The sequence below is a fragment of the Passer domesticus genome, chromosome 7, assembly GCF_036417665.1.
Source record: "Passer domesticus isolate bPasDom1 chromosome 7, bPasDom1.hap1, whole genome shotgun sequence".
Lineage (NCBI taxonomy): Eukaryota > Metazoa > Chordata > Aves > Passeriformes > Passeridae > Passer > Passer domesticus.
The window spans coordinates 45704749-45729635 of NC_087480.1; the positions used below are offsets into that span (position 1 = coordinate 45704749).

General features: G+C 38.2%; 1 protein-coding gene across 1 annotated transcript in view; it reads left to right on the forward strand.

The window, feature by feature from the left end:
* The window catches only part of ABCA4 (ATP binding cassette subfamily A member 4), a 93379-nt gene that overhangs the window by 16914 nt on the left and 51578 nt on the right, over nt 1-24887 (forward strand). Inside the window, exons 9-21 of the mRNA XM_064428191.1 lie at nt 1763-1960; nt 4472-4561; nt 4952-5192; nt 6604-6743; nt 7834-7950; nt 8712-8909; nt 11969-12174; nt 12932-13108; nt 15463-15685; nt 17426-17647; nt 19037-19241; nt 21481-21579; nt 22523-22747. Of these exons, the coding sequence (XP_064284261.1) occupies nt 1763-1960; nt 4472-4561; nt 4952-5192; nt 6604-6743; nt 7834-7950; nt 8712-8909; nt 11969-12174; nt 12932-13108; nt 15463-15685; nt 17426-17647; nt 19037-19241; nt 21481-21579; nt 22523-22747 (2341 nt within the window). The remainder of the gene's footprint in view (nt 1-1762; nt 1961-4471; nt 4562-4951; nt 5193-6603; nt 6744-7833; nt 7951-8711; nt 8910-11968; nt 12175-12931; nt 13109-15462; nt 15686-17425; nt 17648-19036; nt 19242-21480; nt 21580-22522; nt 22748-24887) is intronic.

The window sequence follows — 24887 nt, forward strand, 5'->3', positions numbered from 1 at the left end:
GTGGTTTTGGAGGTTTTTTTGCAAGACAGACTGGATCTGTGAGTTGAATTCCTTCTTTTGCATTCTGTCTTTCTCCACACTGTGGAACTTGTGTTAACGATGCCTTTACAGCAGCAGAGCTGTAGTGATGATTGTGCCTCTCAGATGCTTCTAGAAATTCACATCCCTTTTTAGCATCATAATACCAAAATACAATCTGTATGTAATTCAGAGGCCTTTCTTTTTTTGTCACCTGCTGCTGTATACGCTGTAGCTCAGGGCAGTCATGGCAGAGAAAATACAATGTTATTCTAGACCTCTCTGCCTCTGCCTTTTGTATTCTGGATGTTGACTTTCCAGAGCCACACTTGCACTTTGGTTGATGGCTTCTGACAGAGGAAGCATTTAATAACTCCTTAGTCTACTTTGAATCCACTCTCCGGAGCAACTAAATTAATTTTTTTCTCATTCCTCTGTGTTTTTAAATATTCTATTTACAGACACCACCAAACAAGTGGTAGCTGCTAACTATAGGAGATTTGCACATATGAAATTTTGATAGTGATGAATTTCCTAATTTGCTTAGATAAGAAATAAATATGCATCTATGTCTGACCTGGTATAGGTGTGGTGTGTTTTTTTCAACCCATATGTCTTAAACACTGGAATGCTCAGCAGATTATTTTTCTAACGAAAATTATTTTCCTGGGTAGATTTTGAAATTTCTAATAAGAAATGTAATAATTTCTTATTAAATTAATTTAGTCTAAGATACTGTGTCAGTGCATAGTTCTTGCTTGTCTGATAGTCTGTGTTCATCTCAAACACAGCATGTATTTACAGTTATCACAGTGTTCTGAGCAGTGTTTTCCTTAAATTTGCACTGCAAAAGGAGATGGACAGAGGATGGGAGCATTAGCTTATAAGCAATTTCCAATGCTACTTTTTATTATATTTCCATGTACTCTGTATATTATAAAGCAAGTATAATTTTTTCATAGACTATGAAGAGCATTCCATAACAACAATGTAAATCCCATATAAATCTACTCGTTTCTATAGAGTTATTCTGCATTTACATTGGTTTAACTATCAACTAATGCATTCCCATTAGCTGGACACTAAAGATAAAAAAATTGGGCTTTTTCTGTTCCATGTTTATGTTAAAAGTGGTAATCAGTAAATGGGTGTGATTTAATGTAAAATGGCTTTGTAAATCCTGGCCATGTGCCTGTGCAGAGTGACAGTGAGTAATGGCTGTGGGAAGCATTGTAGTGGAATAGTCATAACTGAAATAGAATCCTGAGGGAAATCAAGCTTGAGAATGAGAGGTATTGGATTTTTTTTTTCCTTAAAGCAAGTAACAGCAAAAATATAACTAACCTGAACATAAAAGGTAGAGTGATGTAGTACCATCATTTGGTCCTGGGAAAATAATTTCAAGCAAGCTGCAGCTATTCCTCCTTAGCCACAAGGATGGGTGGCATGGCTTCAGGTGTGCTTAGATGACAGTGAGGAAGGGAAGATGACTCACAGGGACTTTTGCAATGAAAGAAAACTCACTAATGAGAAGACAAAAAATGTGTCTGAAGGCAAGGTGATCTAGCAGAACATCAAGTGAAGATTGATGGGTTGATGCTTCAGCTGACCACATATCTCTGCCATTCGTCAAAATATTAGCAATATTTTGATATCAAACTGTTCACTTTTGATAAACTTTTAATTGTTCCTGAGCAGTATGCAAGTTTCATAATAGTAAGTAAAACACTGGTTTTGTTTGCAGTTTGCCTATGGTGTTCCCAGCTTGACTCTGAAGGACATTGCTTGCAGTGAGGTGCTCCTGGACCGCTTTATTATCTTCAGCAGCCGAAGAGGTCTCCCTTCTGTACACAAGGCCATGTGTGCCCTGTCCCAGGACAGTCTACAAAGAGTAGAAGATGCCTTGTATGCAAATGTGGATTTCTTTAAGCTATTTCGGCTGGTAAGTATTAACACAATTAACCCTGCCTTATGTGGTCTTTTTTCTTTTTTTTTTCTTTTCTTATATTTCATTGCCCTTCAAGAATTTTTTTGTAATACATCACCAATTGTCCAAGTGGTCTTAGTTTATTTACCCCTGCAAATGTAAGGTTATGGATGTGTGATTGTTAACCTACCACCAGCAGGACACCAGATAGTTCTGAGTACGTTTTGGAATGAAACAGATGAAATTCACAGTACAACAGAACTAAGAGACTCAAATTCAGTTTTTAAATCAAAGTTTGTGTTGAAGTATTATCTGATCTTTCCAGTCTCTGTAGCAAAACAGTGTGTGGAAAACCTACAGGGAATCATGAGGATTCTGAAAATAGCAAGTACAGCCCATTCTGTCTTTGCTCTGTCCAGCATGACAGAATTTTATGCTGCAGTCAGTCATGATGCAACTTGAACTGGTGTAGCCATATGAGCTGTTTTTAAAAAACCCAAACCAACCAAACTAGCAAGTAGTGCTGTCTTTCATCACTCTTTCTATAGAAGCTTTTCCTTCTGTTCATTTTCTTTGCCCTTTGTGTTCCTGTTTCTACTGTGACCTTGCTATGAACTAACCACTTCTGCAGCCTTGGTTTAGTATGGAGATATTATTCCGCTCAGATATATATGTATAAACATAGATTGATATTATTACTTTAAAATATATAATAAAATAAAAAATATATCAAATAAATAATTATAAAATGGAATATTTTTCTAGTATTTCATTTGTATTCTGCACATGGAGGTGATGCTTTCAGAAACTATTAATAAAGGCTCCAAGGTCTCTTTCCTCATGATAGCAAACTTAAATGTCTGTCACTGTGTATATATATCTTTCATGTTTGTTTGCCCTATGATCATATAGCATTTTCCAACACTGAATTTAATTTGCTGGTTTTTTACCTTGTAATGCATTGTCATGAAACCATCACATTGTCAGTTTGCTTTATAGGAGCAGGCAGGATATATGAAAAAACTCCTCAAGTTGCATAGAAAGTATTGGTCAGACTCTTCTGCCACAGCAGTGTAGCACTGTGATTAATTTAACATGTTCAGCTCTGAGTTTCCAGAACTGGGAGCAGAGAGTGCCAGGAGCTGCAATTGACACACCAGCAAAGCACTGTTTGATTATTGTAGCATTGATAGTCATTGTGCCCATGTGATTTTACCAACCCTGATTTGAGGCCAGCTTCTGAGAGATGCTCTTTTCCATTCCTAAAAATATATTGTCTTATGTTTTCATATATCTTATGCTTGGTGGAAGTAGCAAAGAATTAATACTACAGTATTTCTAAAATAGATTTTCAGTACTTGAGGACTTCAAGTGAACATTCACAATGTACTGCCCAGCTTTTTTTACAGGTTTACAATTCCTGTTCCTCAGAGTTTCAAAACGATCAGGTTAAGGCAGGTGCTCCAAGAACCCTATATATTCTTTGCACAGACTATTTCCCCTTAGGGGACAAGGAAAAGTGTATTTTGAAGCTCTTCATGTACTCTTCCTGCCTGAATGTCAAGTGACAGATCAGAACACACTAAAACGAGCTTTCCATAAAAGCTCTAGTCTTTGTGACTCCCTGCCAGGTACATACACAGTGCAGCTGTCTTCTGCTTTCTTAACCACCTACTGACTGAAGGGAATGGCAGGCAATCAGCAGGGAGTGTAGGCATTTTGGGGAAGGCTTTTTAGGGGCTTGTCTCATAGATATCACAGTCTAACTATCTACAAGTTCAGCTTTGTATTTTGTTGTAATAGCAGAAGAAATGCCTGAGAAAGCCTCAAGAGTGCCAGCTCCAGGTGCATATGTGATTCTTTAGACAGCTGGCAAAGAAGGATGCAGTGATGCAAACAAAGTGGTATGTGACAGCATATGATGGTGTCACCTCTTTCTCTTAAGTCATTGATAAATAAAATGTTAACCTCTACTGAAAAGGCAATTTGGTCAGTCTGCAGAAGCCTGGGAAAGTAATGGTTTCTCTCAGGTCAGATAAACAGTGAGGACCAGACTGTCCAAAATCAGGAAGTTTCTGAAGTATAAAGTTCTACAAATTATTTACCTCCATGGAAAATGGGGGCTTCTCTATCAAACCTTAGCTAAATTTGGAAGTTACCAAGAGTCTGTATATCTCACTTGAAGAACAGCCTCTGTGAGAAGCAGCTTCTCAAATGTCACAGTTCCTGCATACCTCCTCCATATGTGCACCTTTTGTCATGGTGGGCTTAGATGAACAGAACAAATCCCAAGATATATTTTCAGAGGCCTGTGTTTGTTTCAGCTTGTATTAGAAAGAACATTTACACAGACTTCTGTGTGTCTGCACATGATTATTGGATTTGTGACCCCATAAGACAGGCTTATATGATATTGTTCCAAATAAGTCAAAGAATGTGAGATACAGAGATGCCATTTGGATTTTCTTCTCATTGTTTTAACTGTTTTCATGAAGAAGGTTTTCCCTATTTTTTATGTATTCACAGCTTCCCACTGTGTTGGACAGAAACTCACCAGGTGCTGACCTGAAGGCCTGGGGGAGGGTGCTGTCTAATGTCTCCCAAGCCGTGCAAAAGGTAAGTGGTCTAATAATAGATTACATCACTTTTCTGCATAGTTCATAGTAATTTTTTTTTCGTTTGTTGTTTTTATGTTCCAGTTACTTGCTTTACCAGAGAGAAAATAGACTTGTTGGGGAAGAGCTGATTCCTTAAAAATTCATTCTTCTCTCATTAAAAAATAAATGTAGATGTAAGCATTGGCTTACACACATTGAAGTGTGTTCTTTTCTTCAGAAAAGATATGAAAGAACAAGAACTGAAAATGGTGCCTGTGACCAGGGCAGAGGAGATGAAAGGATGAGGTTTTGACTGCATTCACACTTCACCATCTGGGCACAACTGCAACCTCACCAGATGCTTACTTGCTTTGGGGGCTGCAATTAACCAAGTCTTGTCTTACTGCAGCTGGCCAGGAAGCCAAGTGTTCAGGACCTTTTGAGGGTTCTGCAACCATTTCTACAAGATGGAAGGCCAGAATCCTTAGGCCACTTGATGAGTTCCCTGTCGGATCTTTTCTGTGGCTACCCAGAGGGAGGTGGATCCAGAGTTCTTTCCTTCAACTGGTATGAAGATAACAACTACAAAGCTTTCCTGGGGATTGACTCAACAAGGAAGAAATCTGGTTATCTTTATGATAATACAACCAGTAAGTTTCCCCACCAAACCATTAAGAAACTCTCGACAGGTACATCTTATGTTGAAGTACTAGCATAAAATGTTGCTTTTATAAATAACAATTTAAAGCAGTTGATTTAGGAAATTAGAGCCAGTTGAAATTATTTTACTCCATACTTATTTTATAGCTGGAAGCAGAGAAGCCCAGGACTTTTAATATGATCATAGGCATGATCATAATTAAGACTGTTCCTCTGTTTTATTTCCTATTATATGCTACTGATAGCAGGAAGAACAAGATACCCCTGAAGAAGATTCAGGAAAAGACAGCATGGCATTCTGGAATTACTTTTCTCCAAAGTATTTTTCTAAACTTTATTTTCTGTCGTAACTTGTTTGATGGCCTGGGGCACAGGAATTTAACAATCTCTCCTTTCCAATAATAGTCAATTTGATACATGGTGGCTGTTATCTTCCTGCATAAAAGCACATCTATTTTGTAGCAGTAATGTTCTACAGCATGATTACATTTTATATAGAAAATATTTCAATTTACCAATTTTTGTTGCTTTTATTTCCTCACTATTTATTTCCTCCTATTGTAATAGGATATAATGCAAAGAAGAACCACTTTTTTACCATTTGTTATTTTGTCTTTTTATTATGTCCCCTTTGGTTTGCTAGTTAGTTTTTCTCTACACTGAGCTCACCAGCAATTTTTTCTGTACTACCACTCATGTTATAGCTGGTAGTTCTGTGTCCCTTCTGCTATGATGTATATGATTGCAAGGTGACAAAGTACAGATGGGCAGTTTTCTTACAGAGACTCCTACCTTTCACTGTTTGTGTTAATACTTGGCACTACTTATATCTGAGACTTCCAAAGAGGCCCAGTACTCCATCTCTTCAACCAGGAAACAAATTAATTGAATGCTGTCCAAGTAAACTAATTACTTCATAGTGCAGGGGTAAGATAAAAATATTTACATTAAAAAGTTTAATTTTAAATTATTCTAGGATCCAGTTCTGAACTGTTCCGGAGTTCAACATCTAAGCCCACAGCATCAGCTTTGTATTATTATCAGTTACAATACAAAGGAGCTAAGTCATTAGGAGTAAAGCAAATAAAGCTCAAACTACTCAGTGAGTTCTGAGCTGTCTCGTTTCCTTCCATATGAAATACCATGTAAATAACAGCAAATTTCAAATGGTTATTTATGTTTCTTTTCCAATTTCCATAGCATATTTTACAATTCCAATATCTACTTAATAGTCTTTCTGTCCATTCAGTCATTGTACTTCTGCATTGCAGAATGTGTTTTAATTCATTCAGATTCAAACTGTCTGTACTGCCACTAAAAAGCCCTGCAGGATGTTATGTGTGATAGGATTTTAGTAGGGTTACATAAAGACTGTCTTTCTTTCTTTCTTTCTGTCTTTAGCACCCTTTTGTAATGCATTGATCCAGAACTTGGAATCAAACCCTTTAACCAAAATAGCCTGGCGTGCTGTGAAGCCCCTGCTGATGGGAAAAATTCTCTTTGCTCCTGATTCACCTCCTGTACGGGAAATTGTAAAAAATGTAAGTACTGAAATACAAAAATGTATATTTCTAAAAATTGTATCCTAAGAAACATCTTTTGAAAAACAGTCACCAGTGACAGTTGGCCTAATCAGATTTTCTTCACAAAACTCGATTTCTTCTGATGGTCCTCAGAGGAAGGACAGGTACTCAGTTAAAAAAGCAGGAGACAGGTTTTCACGATTCGTCCCATCTTGGTCCATGTCGCATGGTTTTTCCAGCTCACCCAAGCAGCATTTTGTTGGCATGATTCCACATTTATACTTGTAAGCATAGTAATATTTATTTTACAGAGGTAGGAACATGAGCAGCTCTGTGCCAGTAAATATTTAAGTGGAGCAGCTGTGAGACTTAGATAAGCTTATTGAGAACTAACACTGAGATACTGCAAACCAATAGCAACATCATGGTTTATTATTTTATCTTTTGAATGCATAAAGATTTTTTATTAAAATAGGATGGAACCTGAACTCTTCAGCAAAATGCTTGAAGTTGGGTGAAATTAATCTGAGCAGTTCAATCAAGGTTGCATATGACCCAGGTTTTGGCCACCTCATAACCAGCAATTCACTACTCTAGAGGTCTGTAAAAGGCACAGAACTGCTGCTCAGATTTCACACAGAAAAACATCAGATTTACAGCAGCTCAGCTTTTCAGGTCTTAATAGCATGGCTGTGGGAGTATCTGTCTTTTCCAGCTGCCTTCCATTCATTCATCTACTCCCATCATCATCTTCCTTTGTAGCTCTTAATGGAGAGAGATAGTCAAGGGGAAAATTCTAAATATTTCTACCGAAAATCTGAGTATTTAAAAGAATTGAAGTTAATTAGGCTTAATGTGCAATTGTGTTTTCCATTACATATACCACAGAATTTTATCCTAAGTGATTTTGATTCTGGCTGGATTTGACAGATTCTTTTTCTGATGGTTATTAAAATTTCTGCTATTTGAACAAGTTGGATAAGTTTTGAAGATAAAAACTACAGTTGTGTAAGTTAGAGGTTCTCCTGTCACCAAATCCTGGATAGATCATAAATTCTGTCTGTCTCCTTAGATTTCTAAAATTCTTTTCTGCTGTTTTTTTCATCAGGCAAACTTCACTTTTGAGGAGCTCGAACGCCTCCAATTGTTGACCAAAGCTTGGGAGGAAGTAGGACCTCAGCTGTGGTACTTCTTTCAAAACAGCCTGCAAATGAATATGATCCGTGTATGTTATAACTTATCAAAAATCTTCAGTAAGAGCAGCCTTTCACCATCTTTTATTTTTATTAATGGAGAAGACAATTAATTTGAAAGATTTGACCAGAAGCACAGCCTTTGCAGCAAGGAAGCTGTGGCCTTTAAGGCTGTTGGCTACTGGGCTTGGTTTGAAGGCAAGTCATGGATGCCTTACAGTGTCCCTGTGACAAAACCTCAGATCTGGGCAGTCAAGAATCTGGCTAACGGCTTCTTAATGAAGGAAGCAATTGCTGCTTTCCTGCCTCCCCAAAATGTCTTTCAAGAACAGACAACTTGATTTTCTTGAATTCTGTATAGGTAAAGAAGGCAGTAAGACCATACCTTTTCTGGGCCAGGCAGAAATTTAATTTGGGAAATGGCTTATTTCTGCATCATTTAGATTTGACTTTGATCAGCTGCAATTTTTATCTGTAGTTGAAGTTTATAAAGCTGTTCATACTAGAAAAAACATTTGGTTCCTCATTTTTCTATATTGTATTAGACATTTATAATGTTTATCCTCTTGCTTATAAGGAAGGAATGCAATAAACAGTCAAGGAAAAATTTCTTTTCATCCATTCTTCAGATCACACATCCACTTATGCAATAACCCATTTGTAAAATTGATTCTTTAGCATAACCTTTTGTCCTTGTTCATATATTGAAAGAGTTATGAAAATGGAAACCTTTCTAGCTAAACAGAGCATGGAAAGACAATCATTGTTGCAAAGCTGTCATATTTTTCTTCAGGAGTCTCTGAAACATCCTACAGTGAGAGACTTCCTGAACAGCCAGATGGGTGCGGAAGGCTTCACAGCAGAACATATCATCAACTTTCTGCACAACGGGTCTTCAAGGAGCCGGGAGAAGGGAATGGTGGACTTTGACTGGCGAAACATCTTCAGCGCTGTAGACCAAGTTCTGCGTTTGCTCCGTCAGTATTTGGAGGTAATTTTAACCCTGCCCCTTCTGGAAATTGTTGTAGAGGATATCTTAAAACCAGTTAGGCAGTACTGGGATCTGTGGTAACAGAAAAGAAAGTTAAAATCATAAAATCTTTGTTTCAAGTTGAATCTCATTATCCAAACCATGTGTTGAGAATAGTACAGTGGCACAAGTACATGAATACTTATTATTAAAAGAAGTTCAATTTGATGGTCTTCAAATGCTTTACTCAAAATGCTGGTTGAACGTCTGAACACATTTCAATGCTGAGAGGAAGAAAGTAAATGCAAAACCTCAAAGAATTGGTTTCTTGAAAGTATTAATAACGAACAGGCCACTAATTTTAGCAAGGTCAGGAGCAGAGGAACTAACAGTTCTTTGGTAAGCCCCCTTGCAGGTTTTTAAGCATCTGATCAAAATTCCATTGAAACCAGTGAGAGAGTTTCCATTTGTTCTGTGATCACTTCTGACAAGATGTCTATCTCTTTCCTGCAATCTGTACCTCTCTTCTCTAGTAAGTTGTTTTCAGTGGTGCCTTCTGAGGATTTTTGAGAGAAAATTGGTACCAGTTATAGGCAACAAGAATAAGCCTAATTCCTAATTTCAATCCAGTTCAGTCTAAAATACAATTTGTCCCCACCAAGAAGGCAGGAACTGAAAGTTTATCTGCCTTCCTACAGCTAGTACAAGAAGGAGCAATAAAGGCTTTGCACAAAGGTCTTCTGATTCATTTAATGATCTTTTTGTATCATGTCAGCAGAATTATTTCTTGCCAAACTGAGCGAAATATATTTTGTGCAGCAGGTCAGTGCTGGAACATCAGTAATATCAGAACAGTTACTGTACCTGGTAATAGATCTTTGTGTCCTAATGTTCTTTGTAATGAGCTTATTCTTTAAAGTCTGCTGTTTACACTGAGTTGTAAGCACTTGAGAATTTTTTCCCACTGTGCCAGACACAATGGGAACAAATAGCTCTCTTTGGGGAATAGCCTGCTCCTTACCACCATAGTATGCTATAAGGACAGGTGTGTTGCCAACACTTGTCTTTGGCAATTCCAGGTCTCTGCTGCAAACTCTGATGCAGCTGAGAATCCCACAAATTATGCAGTGGCTGCTCCTTCTCACCACCCCAAGAATTTCCTGTTCTTCCCTTTGATTACCTTAGGCCACAGAACAGCTACATCATTAGTGGGAGCTATGCAGTCACTTCTTTATGTTTTTTATTCGTAGTCGATGAATTAATTTTGATATAGTGAGATTTATGAAGACACAAACTGAGTTCAAATTCACTGGGTAGAAAGAAAAGCCTAGGTAGAGCATACAGCCTTTGTTTAGAACGCAATTCATGTTAGGAGAAACAAATTCTAGCTTTGGGTCATAGATTACTATATAAAATGTCTTCTCACTTTCAAACTGTGTGAATTATTGCAACACTCCCATCTTGCCCTATGTTCTTATACAAGCTTTGATTTCACTCTGCTCATGGAGAAGATCTATAAGCATTTGTGTTTTGTGTTTTGAACACTTGCAGCTTCCTTTACTGGACCCCTGGATTAGAGCCTATGCTGCTCCTCAGCCCACTCCAGGCACTGTCTGTTCTGCAGTGAAAATCTAGACAAGTTCAGTTGCTGTCAGTACTTTGCTAATATCATTCTCACAGATTCCCCTGGAGAACTGTCTGAGTTCTTCTGCAGCTGAAACAAGTATCTTGAAAATAATTCCTCCTGATAAAGAAACAGCAAATAATCCTCCAGAGCCTGTAAAGACACTGTTCCACAGGAGGGGTTTGCTTTGCACACACTGCCACTTTTGCAAGAACTAAACTGAATTCCTAAACTCAGTTAACATCATGTGGGATAAATGTAGCCCAAAAAAATTAATGCAACATGAGCCATCAGTCTGATTTTATTTCTCTTCTGGCATGCAAAGTTTTCTGCCTTATTTTGCTTGCTGATATGAAATTCTACATATTTTAGTTTTCTGAAGCAAAAGGGAAAATGAACACTTACAGAAAGAATAAAGCCACAAAATAGTGTTATCAATTTAAGCACTGTTCCGTTGTGATTTTAAAAATATATTTTCATATAGATCCCATTAAGCTGTGATAGTACAAGTTTCAAGGGAAACATAGCAGGATTTCTCACAGTTAAGTAAAGGAGTCTTTAAGATGAAATAACAAGTACCAGTATGAGTCCTTCAATGGAGACTAATTTTTAGTTATTCGCTTGCAAGAAATGATTGAGGAGATAAGATCAAACAAGTTACCCTGTTGGAATTTTATGAAGAAAAGGAATTCAATAAGTATCTTACCAGTCAATCAGGGGTTAAATACTTCTACTCCCTGTTAATATTTTGCCAGTTCTGGAGGGCAGAAGCTAAATATACGAACATAAATCTGTAATTTTACAGACAACTAATGCTAGAGTTTATAGCATTCACAATCTTTGTTTTACAATGCCTGCTAAGTAGGACCTAAATGGAGGAACATAAAGAACTTAGGTTTTGATGAATTTTTGTCTTGGATATGCATTGATAAGAATACAGTTTGTATTCTTATTCAGTAATGACAGAGACTAAGAAAGAAGACATATTTTTATTGAGATAGCCAATAAAAATGACATGTTTACTTAAGTCAGGAGGTAAATCACATGTCAGAATTCAGCAGGGACACAATATGACCAGTTAGATAAATCAATGACTTGTCTGGTGTTACATAGGAATAAATGTTGAAATACCCAAGAGACATTTAAATTTAAGTGTGTGCTCTGACTTTTCCTAGTGCTTCACTTGACAAAGTGCTTTTCATCTGAAGTCCACAGCCAATGCTCTTTTCTTACAGAGCAGTCATCCTTTAGCTATCTAGTATTCACTCAGGTACTTTCCGGGCTGAAGAAGGGAGGAGAGAGTCAACTTTTAATAGTTTCATCATAAAGCTGAAAATAACAATAGTTTCAGTTGATCCTACTTTCCTTTTCTGTTTTCAACCACTGATGTTTGCTTTAATGTGTACCTCTTAGGATTTTAATCCCATGCAAGTTTTCTCTTTGTAATTATTTTTAGTGTTTGACCTTGGATAAATTTGAAGGTTATCTCGATGAAACTCAGCTGACTCGTCAAGCCCTTTATCTGCTGGAGGAAAACAAATTATGGGCTGCTGTGGTTTTTTCAGACTTGGAACCCACAGCCAGCAGTCTCCCACCACACGTGACATACAAGATCCGAATGGACATAGATGCAGTGGAGAAAACAAACAAAATCAAAGACAGGTATTTTACCTGATAGTTATTTCTCAATTCTTTCCTGCCACAACATAAATATGGGAAACATAAGGGTGTTAGAACCAGTGTTGGATTTTACATATGTAAAATCCAGCTGTATTTGTTAATAGTTACTATGTAGTGTGGCACAGAATCCATCTCCAGTTACCAGGTACTAACGTAAATGGTATCACTCTTGTGACAAGCCAAGCAGTGGGTAGCTGCACAAATACAAGGCAAAGGGATGACTCTGCTCAGAATCCGTTCAGTAACCTGCTTCAGTTTACAGATAGCCCCACTACTGGGAAAGATAGACAAGGAAGTCCTGCATGGACTGTGACTCAGCTGTCCTCCACCTGGACAGCAGAACTTCTCTGCTGTTCCTCCTCAAGTCCCCACCAAATAGACTCGCTTAAAGGAATGTCATTTCTCAGGATTGTCTACAGAAGAATATAATGGTATCTGGTAGTTGCAATTCCAAATACAGTTATTTCTATTCTAGAACAGTTATTCTGCTATGGGACTAATTTATGTACATTTTAGGCCACAATTGCTGTTCCAAGTGAGTGCAGAGAAAATTAAAGGGAAAAAAAGACCCTTCTACTTTCTTAAGCAATATGGTCTGATAGACCAAAGTCTAGAAAAGACAACTCCAGGCAGTGTCCCTACAATTTCAGTTGCTAAGATTAATTAATTAATTTGCCCTACAACCCTTCCCTAAAGTCACTGCTTACCCAAATGATTTCCATGTGAATTTTCTTTTGAGGTACTGGGATCCTGGTCCAAGAGCTGATCCTGTTGATGATTTACGTTATATCTGGGGAGGCTTTGCATATCTCCAGGACATGATTGAGCATGGGATTATAAAGACCCAGACCAACACTGAAGTGCCATTGGGAATTTATCTGCAGCAAATGCCATATCCGTGTTTTGTGGATGATGTGTGAGTAAAAGCAGTTTGTCTTAATTCTATTGAATACTTGGATTGCTGGATGGTTTAAGATTCTCAAGAACCAGAATTAGCCCTAAGTTATGCATATCCTAAGGTATAAATCCAAGAGTAATAACTGAGACACAACTGAATTAATTTGGTTTTTTCCTTATCCTGGCATAACCCAGGATAACAAGCCACCTTTGCCAAGATTTGACCCCTAATCCCAATCCTGGCCTTTGTTTCATCCAGTATCCATGCCTAAAATGAACGGAATACACTAGCCCCTTAAAAGCAGCAGTTTTCTTCCAATTTTCTTCCCTGTTCATGGTGTGCCTGCTCCAGTGCTGCAGTCTGTGATACTGCAGCTGTCCTGGTATATACTTTTCATTTAAAAAAAAAAAAGGCATTAGAGAAATCTTTTCATAGTTCTGCCTGTGTGCTCTGTTCAGGCAAATGCTATTGCTTCTGATAAAAGCAAAGTGCAGACACATAGGACCTGTCATTCCTGTCACTCATTATGTGTTAGTCTCCACTGAGAATATTGCAGAGGCAGAAACCCCATCTGTGCAAAAGTTCTCTGAAGCCTGCAGTAGCCACATGCAGTTCAGGGCTGGTACCCAAACTCAGTGATGGCCTCTGCAGAGATCCTGTTTAAGTGAGGGAAGTGCACCATCATGGTACCCGACAGGCTGTGCTGTGCACGGCCTAGCACTGCTTACATGTGTCCATCAACAGGCAAACTCAGCGTGCCCCAGGCCATATCACAAAAGCATGGGTTTGTTTCTCTAGACCAGATTGCTTTTCAGGAATTTTTTGGTGAAAAAGTGAAGATTTTCCCTTTGTTTTGAAACTGACGTAGCTTTGATAGCATATGGCAAAAATGTGGTTCTATAGGGCTCAGACTTAGGAACCTGGAGATTTTTGCTCCTTGCCTTTAGCAACTTTTGGCCTTCAAACAATCAACACTGGATTCCCCAAACCCAATAATACATAGCAGTGTTAATTAGTGGTATTAAACAGCTCACATAAGGATGAGCAAGTACCCTGGGAGCCTGAATAATAAAACCATCCACATCAATCCTAACTAGGGAGAGGGAGATGTATTCCCTCATCTTCTTCACAAGATAACTCCCCCAGCACAGCAAGGCCATCAGTGCCAGGGAGACATTGTTTATGTTAACATGTTCCCAGACTCAGCAAAATGAAGAGATAAACAGTGCACCTTAGAAACCGTGTCCTGCACAGGACCTTGCTTAATAACTCCTGTAGCTATAGCGTGCTTAATAGAAAACTGCCTCTGGCTCAGCCTGCATTGGGTGCCAAGGGCTGTGGTGAGCTGGCCATGACTGGATGCCAGGTGCCTACCAAGCCTCTCTATCACCTTCTTCCTCAGCAAGAAAGGAGAAGAAATTAAGATGGAAAACAACTCCTAGGTCAAGATAAGGCTTTTTACTAAAGGTAAAACAAAAAATAACCCAAAGATTCATTCACTATTTCCTGTCCAGCTGTTTCCCGGGAAACAGGGATTCAGCATATATTGCAGTTGCTTTGGAAGGCAAATGTTGTAAATATCAAATACCCCCCACTTTCTCCTCTTTTTTTCTTAGATTTTATATCTGAGCAGACACAATATGAAATATACCTTTGGTCAGTTAGGATCAGCTGTACTGGTTGTGTCCCCCCCCAAGATTCTGCCCAACCCTGCCTAGTGGTGAAGTGGGAATGCTGGAGGGACAGCTCAGATGCTGTGCCAGCACTGCTCAGCAGTAGGTAAAAGACTGGTGTATTATCAACACCTTTCTAGCTATCCTTGCAAAGCCCAGCACTGTGAGGGCTGCTATGGGGGAAGTTAACTCTATCTCATCAAGATCCAATACCCTGACTCATGCTTTGTATGGATTTCAGCAGCCTTGCTGGCAGCATATGATGCTTTTAATGTCTAATTTGTTTATTTCTCTTGTCAGTGAATCTTTGGAGCAGAAAGACAGTGACACTCCCATGCTGTTAACATTAACATATGTCTTAAAATATTCTTTGTAGAGCATAGTAAAAGCATAATGGAAATTCACTGTGAAGAGAGATGTATTTTCATGAGGCACCAAATATTTTGTAGCCTTCAATAGCCCTTAGAACCTCTTTGTAAAATAGAAATTACATTCATCTGTCTCATGGGAATGGAGAAACCATTACTTTATTAATATTTAGGGTGTTTGTGAGGTTTACTAGTGACATGCTATTGATGTTTGGACTGAGCGTTTACAGGTAATACACTCTTCCCAACTCCTTTTCCTTTTCATTTTTGCTTTTCATCTAATATTTCTCTGTTTTACCTAAATTTAATTTATTCCTTCTTGCTTTGGTAGCTTCATGATCACCTTAAACCGCGCCTTTCCCATCTTCATGGTGCTAGCTTGGATATATTCAGTCTCCATGATGGTGAAGAGTATAGTGCTGGAGAAGGAAATGCGTCTGAAAGAGGCTATGAAGAACAGGGGCATAACCAACGGAGTGATTTGGTGCACGTGGTTCCTAGACAGCTTTTCCATGATGGCTGTGAGCACATTCCTCCTCACAGCTCTGATTATGGTAAGGATTGCTACTCTCAAACTCACTCTTGTGTTTGCACTCCTGATACCAGTTTGCTGTTGAGAAAGAATAGTAGCCATAAAGAGGGAGATGTGAATAGTGGAGGCCTGCTCTGATCACAGCACGTAGCAGGCACATTCTTCTAAGCAGACCTCATAACAGCATCAGCACTTGGCAGAAACTGAACAATAAATGCACTAGTAAAGATTTATTGCAGGATTGCTCATAGAAAATACTGGTTACTCTATATATTGTATTTTCTGTAGGCAGATTCAGATCTCCCAATAAATAATAAGTGTTGTTTTAAAATCAAAGAGATAATAATTTGCAGAATTTTAATCTTGTAATTCACTACATGTCATTAATTTTTAATATTCAGTGTTTGTCTGCTTAGAAACTGTGCAACTATTTCAATGGAAAAGAGACTGCAGGAACAGAACTTCCAGGAAAACCTAAAAAAATCCACCTTTTGCTTCAGTGATTCAGAATTACTGTAATTTTTATAACTTTTCAGGACAGTTCAGATGTTGTCTCTGAGGACTACCTTTTGTCTCCACTACCTGAGAACCAAGCTTTATATTGAGAGCTTGCTGCTATATTTTATCATATAAATGTATAGCATTTTGATAAGGAAAAATGCCCTTGCATCTTTTCTGATGTGGGGAGCTGGTATTGGTATAAATATATAGTTAGGGTTCAAGCTGCTCTGTCTTACCAGCATGATGAGTTGTTGTAGTTCCTGGTGTTTCCATTGCAGCTTGGGTGGATAGAGAAAGCTCACTTTATTTGCTGCACTGTTTTAATTAAAAATCAGGAGGTAATTAATATCAGAGAGGAATGTGCTTGTACCTGTAATTCACTTTCTTTCCCATATTTCATTATGCCAGTGTGAGGCACCTTTGTAAATACATTCTTATGAGACATTGCATCCCTGTTGATAAAGAAATCAGTCTCTAAGGCCCAGTGGGATGTTGCAACCATGCTGAGACCTATTTATAGCCTGAAAGACCTATTTGAGCATTATATAAATTGACCTAATAAATAGGTCTCATCATTGGTTTTAAAGACTACATAGATAATTGGCAGTAGTCCCTGTTCTTCTTGAGAGAGAGCATTTAATCCACAAAAGCTCTAATGAAGAAAGGTCAATAAAAGTTCAGCCAGTGGGTCACTTAATACACAAGGATCTCTGAGAAACTGCACTTGAATTCCTCAGATATGCTTCTGTTTGAATAATATCCAGGTGCAGAAGCTTTATAATTTGACTGTGGTTTTATTGTGGGTTTTTTTAAAGATGTGTTTTGTAACACTTCCTTATGTTGTCTTTTCTCTACATCAAGCAAATGGATTGAGGGGATGGTGTGAAGAGATAAATGAAAGTTTATTGTAATATTTCAAATAGCTTTATTTAAAATGCATGAGTTTCCAAGGGATCAGATCTTGCTTGGAATAATTTACTTGTTAAGACAGCGACAGAATGTCTGTTTTCAGTCATGAATTTTGTTCATTCTGTTGTACTAACCTGAAGTCACAATCCAAGAGCAGAGACAAAGTTAGATGAAGGATTTGTTGTAATGACCTCAGTTGTTGAATAATACCTGGGAGAGTTAGAAGTCATATTAGGTCAGAAAGACTGGCTTATTACTCCCTTCCTATTACACGTTGATAGCAATTCTGACCATTCCTGCTAGCAGAAAGCAGCAAGATCTGTAATTTTTTCTGTTTTCCTTTTGCTTGCAGCATGGACAAGTGCTACATTATAGCAATCCACTTCTGTTCTTTCTATTCCTCCTGGCATTCACCACAGCCACCATAATGCAATGTTTCTTGTTCAGCACCTTCTTCTCCAAAGCAAATCTGGCAGCTGCCTGCAGTGGAGTCCTCTACTTCACCTTGTACCTGCCCCACATCGTCTGCTTTGTCTGGCAAGACCGTCTGACTGCTAATCTGAAGATCCTAGCAGTAAGCCTTTCACTGGTCCCATGGCATCTCTGCTCCCCTTCTCACAGTCCACAATGTGAATCACAAAGTACTGCACACTTCTTCCTCTTGGCTTTTTTGACTCAGGGAGGGAGATCTCTAAATCTCTCTTAAATAATTAAGGATTCCAGGTGTGGAAGCCTTTAGCAGACCTAGTTCAAGAGATATCTTCATAGCTTTTAGAAAATCCAATAAAATTTATTTTATGTTTTGAATTCCAGGAAATTAGCATACTAAAATGTTTTAGATATTTTGAATATTTCCTTGTAAGTCAAATCTGACTTCTGGTATGTTTAATAAATATAAAGGCAGTTCACAAAATGGGAACAATTATCTTTCTCATGTGCTATAACCTACTTAACACCCTATGTCTAAGCATAAGAAGACCTCAGGTTCACATTCCTTCTTTACCTGAACTGTAAAGCTAGGAATTGAACCCCAGTGCCAAAGTTCTGAGAAATACCTTTCATCTAACGAGTTGTAGACATTCTCCATGCACTGCTTCCTTGTTGGTTCTCTTCCATTTTAGATAAGATACTTAACAAGTCAGGGGAGCTGGAAACTTCATGCTGATTTTTGAGATGGAACCATGATCTTATAAAATTACTCAGATTGAATTTCTGTTGCCCAATGAGTTAGGAAGGAGAGTGGGTGTTTTGAGTCCAGTCTACCCATTTTTACCAAGCAATCTGACAGCATAGGTAAAGGAACTGTCTTCTCACAATAGGAAATATAAGAAAACAGGGAAAAAAAAACAAAAAAAAAAAAAACACTTCCAAAGCTGTAACTAAGTGTTAAGTAACTGTAACTAAGTTATAAGCTAAATATGAACTTCTGGTTTGTTAGTTTGTTGTGTTAGAATCAGCTAATAGACATGACAGGGGAAGCAGTTGTGGTTTTCCATATCCTCATCATCTGGTGTACTGTCATGTTACTCAGAGTGGCCCTGCCTCATACACTCGGGAAATACTTTTTTTCACCTAGATAATCAAAGGTGTACACTGTAAACTTCTAGATGCACCTGTAGTATTTTCCAAACAGACATTAATGAAGGAAAAAAACAATCTGTGAGAGTTTCCTAGTAGTTAAAGAAAATACAGCCAAGGTTGATTTCAGTCTATTATAGCTAAATATGGCTTAGAATTGTAGAAAATGAAACATTACAGGCCAATATAAAAGTGAAACAGCTTTTCTCATGTCATTTGTTACGCAAGTTTTAAAGTCCAGTCCCTAAAAGTCAGAGGTTTTTTTTTGTTTGTTTCAGGGTTTTTGTTTTCTCTTGTGGTGGGTTTTTGTTTGCTTATTTGTTTTTGGGGTTTGTTGCAAAGTGTCCCCCTGTCAGGGCTGAATATCTTTTTTCCTTTATTCCAGAGTTTGCTTTCTCAAGTAGCTTTTGGGTTTGGTACAGAATACTTGTCACGCTATGAAGAACAAGGTCTTGGCCTACAGTGGGGTAACATCAGAACCAGTCCCTTGGAAGGAGATGAATATAGTTTTCTTTTTTCCATTAACATGATGGTTTTTGATGCTTTTCTCTATGGAATACTTTCTTGGTATCTTGATAACGTTTTTCCAGGTATGCCAGTTTCTTACTCATACAAAGTAGTGGTAGTTGCTGCAAACTGTGTTAGTCTAATCAGTCTCTGTGTATTTCGGTGGCAGAAAAAGGGTGCTTGACCTTGTAGACTATGAATCTTATCCAGTTTAGCACTACTGGCTTATTAAGGACTTTAACTTTTCTCTCTTTCTTTTTTCTCTCTCCTCTTTTATTCCTGAAAAGAATGAGGAAGGAAGACTAAAAAGGAGGATGTGATTTCTAGTCCTGTTTTACAATTTAAATAGAAAATAAATCTACAAAAACATCATCTATTAAAATCCAATTTGTGTGCATACTTTTCTTTTGAAAAGTTTCAAGCATTTCTAGTGAGATTTCTTTAAATTTTTTAAAATATAGTTTTGACAGTAGATTAAATTTTCTAATTCACATATCTACTTTGGCCACGTTATGCAAACTGTTTCTTAAAGGATGGTACTGTTTCCTAAGACACATGCCTTGTCACTGGCAGTTGTGAAAGTTCCTGTGTGGATTTATTTTGTTTTTCAATGGAAATCATGATTCTAGTACAAAGTCACAAAAGGATTTTCTTTGTTATAAATTACAAAATTCTGGAACCTTCTGTGTGAAAAAATGGTTTGTCCTTCTAGCTTAAATGATTATGCTTCATATTGAATATTGTTACAATATAATAACTGCCAACTCTTATGCTGTACAAGCAAGTGAGCTTTCTTTTCATCAGTTTATTACTCCTGCATGTGAAGTGCTGTTCCAGAAGGTGTTCTTGGCAGGAGGATATTTTCTTTTTATTTTTCTTTTTTTCCTTTTCTGCAACTCCGTTTGTTTCAAGAAAAGTGGACAATTGACTATTTGCATGAACACAGCAGGAATTAAACAATAAATTTCTCCATTCATAGATAAAAATAATTTTTTTTCTGTCAGCACTTTACACAAAAGTAGCATCTTTCAGGGCTTCTAGTTAGTAGCTTCACTTGCTTCCAGTATTTGCTCTGTCTTGTCTTTCTGCTGCTCTGTTTCTGTAGAATTTCTCACAGCATTTCTCTGTCACACATATGCAGCCCTGCCAAATCAGTGCTGTACTATTTGGGGTTACTACAGGATTCCCTGGATAATTCCTTGAACCCTATGGTTCTAGTCCTGCTCAAGTCTGCTCTGAAACCAGCCACCCATTGGCACAATGGCCCTTTGGCTATTCGAGCATTCTGCTCCATAACAAATTTCACTTGGGTTTGCATTCATCCTGAATGAGAAGCTGTTGTTTTAGCCCCCAGTTTCAGAGGGGAATAATCCAGTCCATAACAAGGTAAACTGTTTGTGAATGAAGACAGAGCATTTCTGTGCATGAATAGGAGTACAAGTGGTTGGCTGAAACACAGGTAGTTTCTCTTAATTCAGAAGTAAGCAGACACTTTGATAAGCAGTGGTTTTCAGTTCATAAAACTGACCATCTTTTTATGAGTATCACAGATCTTCTTGCCGGTTTTGAAAAAGTAACACAAGGCCAATAACATCTCTGCTCAAAAAGATGCCAGTTTTAAACACAGAAGCTCAAATTCCTGGATTCTATAAATCAATATGATCCAGGAAAGAACTGTTGACTTCCAGTAACTCTGACTTGAGCTGCCAAGAACTGGTAATGTTATTGTGCTGTCTCTTATCCAAACTGAATTCACCTTTAACTAAAAAAGCCCATTTTTGTTTAAGAAGAGGATTACACTGTTGTCACTTTTCCTGACAGGCCGTGTGCTGAAATAACAGTCTTTTATTTCATAAAAGAGTGTCTTTTCTCATTACCAGTTCTAAATTCAACCCCAGGGTAATAAGTGTAAATTTAAAAAGATTTCCAGTAATGTCAAGCCTGAGGTGTTAAGTAGGCATTAAAAGAACATCCCTGAGTGAGGCTAGGATCCCACCTTGAGCTGCTGCCTGGTTGTTAAGGATTCAGGGAGTAGCTTCATTCTGCAATTAAACTACTTTCTACTTGGTCAGGCAAGTCACATCACATTTTCTGAATATTTTACTGAATATTTTCTGAATATTTTCCTGTCCAAAAGGAAAAAAAAAAAACCAAAAAACTGTTAATAAAATCTGTTCTGTCAACTACTTGGTATGTGGTTTGACCTTCTGATATGCAACACTAGGACTGTAAATGTTTATAATTGGACTTTGCTTAGATTAATTTATACCTACTGCAGAATGGGGTTATGAAGTGCACTTTACCTACTTATTTTTATTTTAGGGGACTATGGGTTACCACAGCCTTGGTATTTCCCTGTGCTGGAATCCTATTGGCTTGGCTCCAGAAGCCCAGAAGCTGAGAAAACAGCAACTGCTGATGGTGAGCTCTTTTAAAACTTTGGTTTTTTAGAAATAACTTCACTGGTCTGCTTGAAGGTGACTGCGTAATATTTCCATTATTTGGCCTGCTGCAAAGGTAAGGGACTGCCATACACTGGGAGTCTTGGCAAGGGCCTTTGAACTTGGAGTGGTGTGCTATCATTAGAGTCATTAAAGGTGAGTCACTGTTCCATCTGAGAGACTTTAAGGCCTGGCTTAACAAGCAGCATCAAATCCTCACTCTGTAACCTTTTGAGACATTCAAGGAGTTCTTACTGCTCAGCACAACATCCATGAAATGTTAAATCTTACACTGAGGTTCCCTAGTTTTCTAAACCTGACTCTTTTCTAGATAGTTTGACACTAATTTAAGTCTGTTTACTTTCTGTTTCTAAGCAAGATCATAATCTATGCCATCCTTGTACCAACGTGAATAAACTCAGTAAAGAGCCAGCACGTTGATTAGGAGTTGGACCATGTCACATATAATGCTGAGAGAGCTGGGTCTGCTCAGCCTGAAGAGAGAAAGCTCAAAAGAGCTAAACTTCTCAGATGTGTCTAGTGGAAGGATGAGAGGCAATGGGTACAACCTGGAAAACAAGAATTCAGATTCAGTATAAGGAAAAAAGTATTTATTATGAAGGTAGAACACTGTAACATGTTGTTCAGAAAGGTTGTGAAATCCTGTCTTTGGAGATAGTTGCCATGAACTGAATTGGCCATATTTTTTGACAATTAAACAGGAAGTCTTCGGAAGTAATTTCTGATTTAAATTATTCTATTATTATGTCAAGTAGTCTGATTGGGCTGATCATTATTTCATCCTTTCTTCTACAAAAGCCCTTGAAAAGCTCAAGGCTTAGGACTGTTTCCTCTTCCTCAAAATACCTCTAGGGATATTAAATTTTTGTTAATTAAATGTTGATTACTTTTGGTTTATATAGAAAAAAGTCCAGAGTCCGAAGGTTGTGTGGATCAGAAGACCATGGAAAGGGAAAAAAATGGAAGCAACTCAAATAAATCTGAAGAAGCTGAAAAAACAGAAGAAAAGAGTGACGGCCAGGGGAAGAAGGATGGTAAAAACAAACAATGTAAACACAAACGAGAAAAAGAACCCGGCGAGCAGGGGAAGCCTAAGACAGATGTCCAGGACAAAGATGAAATTAATAGTAAGGAGAGAGAGCAACCTGAGTACTTCTGAGATACTATACTCATTGTACTTCATCCCAAACCTGACATAGCAGTGATTGGAGCCAAGCTACAAGAGCTAGTAGGGGCCCAGTAGGTGATAGCATGTAACTGCCAGAGCTAAGCATGAGAGAGACATCGACTCTTTTTTATTCCTCTACATTCACCATCCCTTAGCATATTTTAGCCACTACACTTAAGACAGCTGGCTTCCAGAAGAGCTCCCTAACTTTTTTTTTTAATAATGCAAGTGCAGACTGTTGCTTTGGCAAGTTTGTTTTCTTGGTGAGGGAAGCCTCAGAGCCACATACATTGACTCTTTAAAATTAAACAGAGCCATGACTTCAATAAAAATACACTGAGGGGAATGTTCTTCTCTCTTAGTCCCTCCCCTCTTTTTTTTTTTTTTTTTTTTTTTTGCCTATCTTTAGTGTGTTTTGCATCAGTAGGAAAAGGCTGATTTCAAAGGTTTCAAAGGGATTTATCTGAAGTGCTCTGTGTGTCTGTCTGCAGCCTTTTCTGATGCTGACATTAGCCATCACCTAAGAATTCCTGAATGACCTGTCATGTTTTCAAGCCCAAATGTCTTCTTTTGTGGTGAGCCAGAGAAGTTTTCTGTATGAGAAGCTCAGAGGAATGCATGTGGATTCTGTAGCACAAGTAAGGGCTACAGGCAGCTCTGAGCCCTTTCTGACTCCTGAAAAGCAAGAGATAAAAGTGGGGTCATCAGAGATCCTCACGTAGGCACTGAAAACATGCATTCAGGGTGAATGGAAACAGGACAGGACTTCAAAGGAAAAAGACAGGCAGAGGTTAAAGGTTATTTCAGCCAATCTTCTCCTAGTACTGCCTTATCTTTTTGGTGCTTTACTCCTTAGTTCCCAGGTTCCAGCTGCTCCACAGCGGCAAAGGAAGGGCTTTCTGCCTCACACTGCACAAAAAAAAACAAAACAACCCTGTCTTCCCTTTCAGCCACCCAGGAACGGGGAAGCATGAGGAGAAGTCAAGAGCAGACCTAGTACAGTTCAGGGACAATGAGGATATAGGATCAAAATGGAGAAATATGAATCACAAAAAAAGGGAGCTCAACCTTCCACCAGTGTCCTTCAGGTGATGCAAAGCAGATACTAGGGGAGATCATCAGAGAATTTGCCTCATAATTTTTCCGTGAGTCTTGTAGACAAGATTATAAAACCAAGGAAGGTGCCTCAATTGCCAGTATATTGGTAATTATGTAGCCAGACTCCATGTGAACTTTTGTGAATACAGAGATGTATGTATTTGTCCCAGCAAGGTAAACAGAACCTAGATTCTTTTCACAAGTCAAAAGAAAAGTTACTCATAAACATAATTTTATCTAAAATAGTGCTACCCATTCTATATTGACTATTGCAGCTGTTCTCTCATGTACAACAAATTTGGAACTTTTTTCTGAGTCCTGCCAATGACAATAATGACAGCCACACAAGCTGCTGATGGATGTGGGGCTGGTTTTGCCCAGCTTGCATTGGCTGCTCTCCACACAGGCCTGCTGGGTACTGCACAATTTAAGTAAACTGCAATTGCAAAATAAGCCTTCTACAAAGCCTAAAGCATTCTGTGTAAACAAAAGTGGACAGGGTCTTTAGTTTCAATTTCTCAACTCCCATAATTCACATTGCCCAAGGGCTTAATTTACTTCAAAGGAAGTTTGTTTTGTCTAGAAGCTGGTGCAATAAAATGTCTTGATGGTGCTATTTGCAATAATGCATTTTTAATCCTGAGAGAAAGCCATCTCATGTAGTGCTCATGTTAGGTACTATCTAAATCCTGACCTGTTCTCAGCAATGGGGTAAATTTCATCTACCAGGATTAAAGGCAAGTGGTTTTTTTGTTGTTGTGTTTTGTTTGTGTTTGGGGGAGGTTTTTTAAGCATCATGGTCAAAGAATGCACAGCTGGGCAGATTATTTGAATGGCAGATTTCAGCCCAGCTAGAAAGGCAACCTGCTGCTTGTTTAATGTAATCTCTCTGCCTATCTAAGTATTTCCAGAAAACAATTCCAAATAATCTTCCTGCTACACAATGAGAACAGAAAGCATGTTCAGTTTCCCCTGGCCCAATGAATTACCTTTCCACAGAC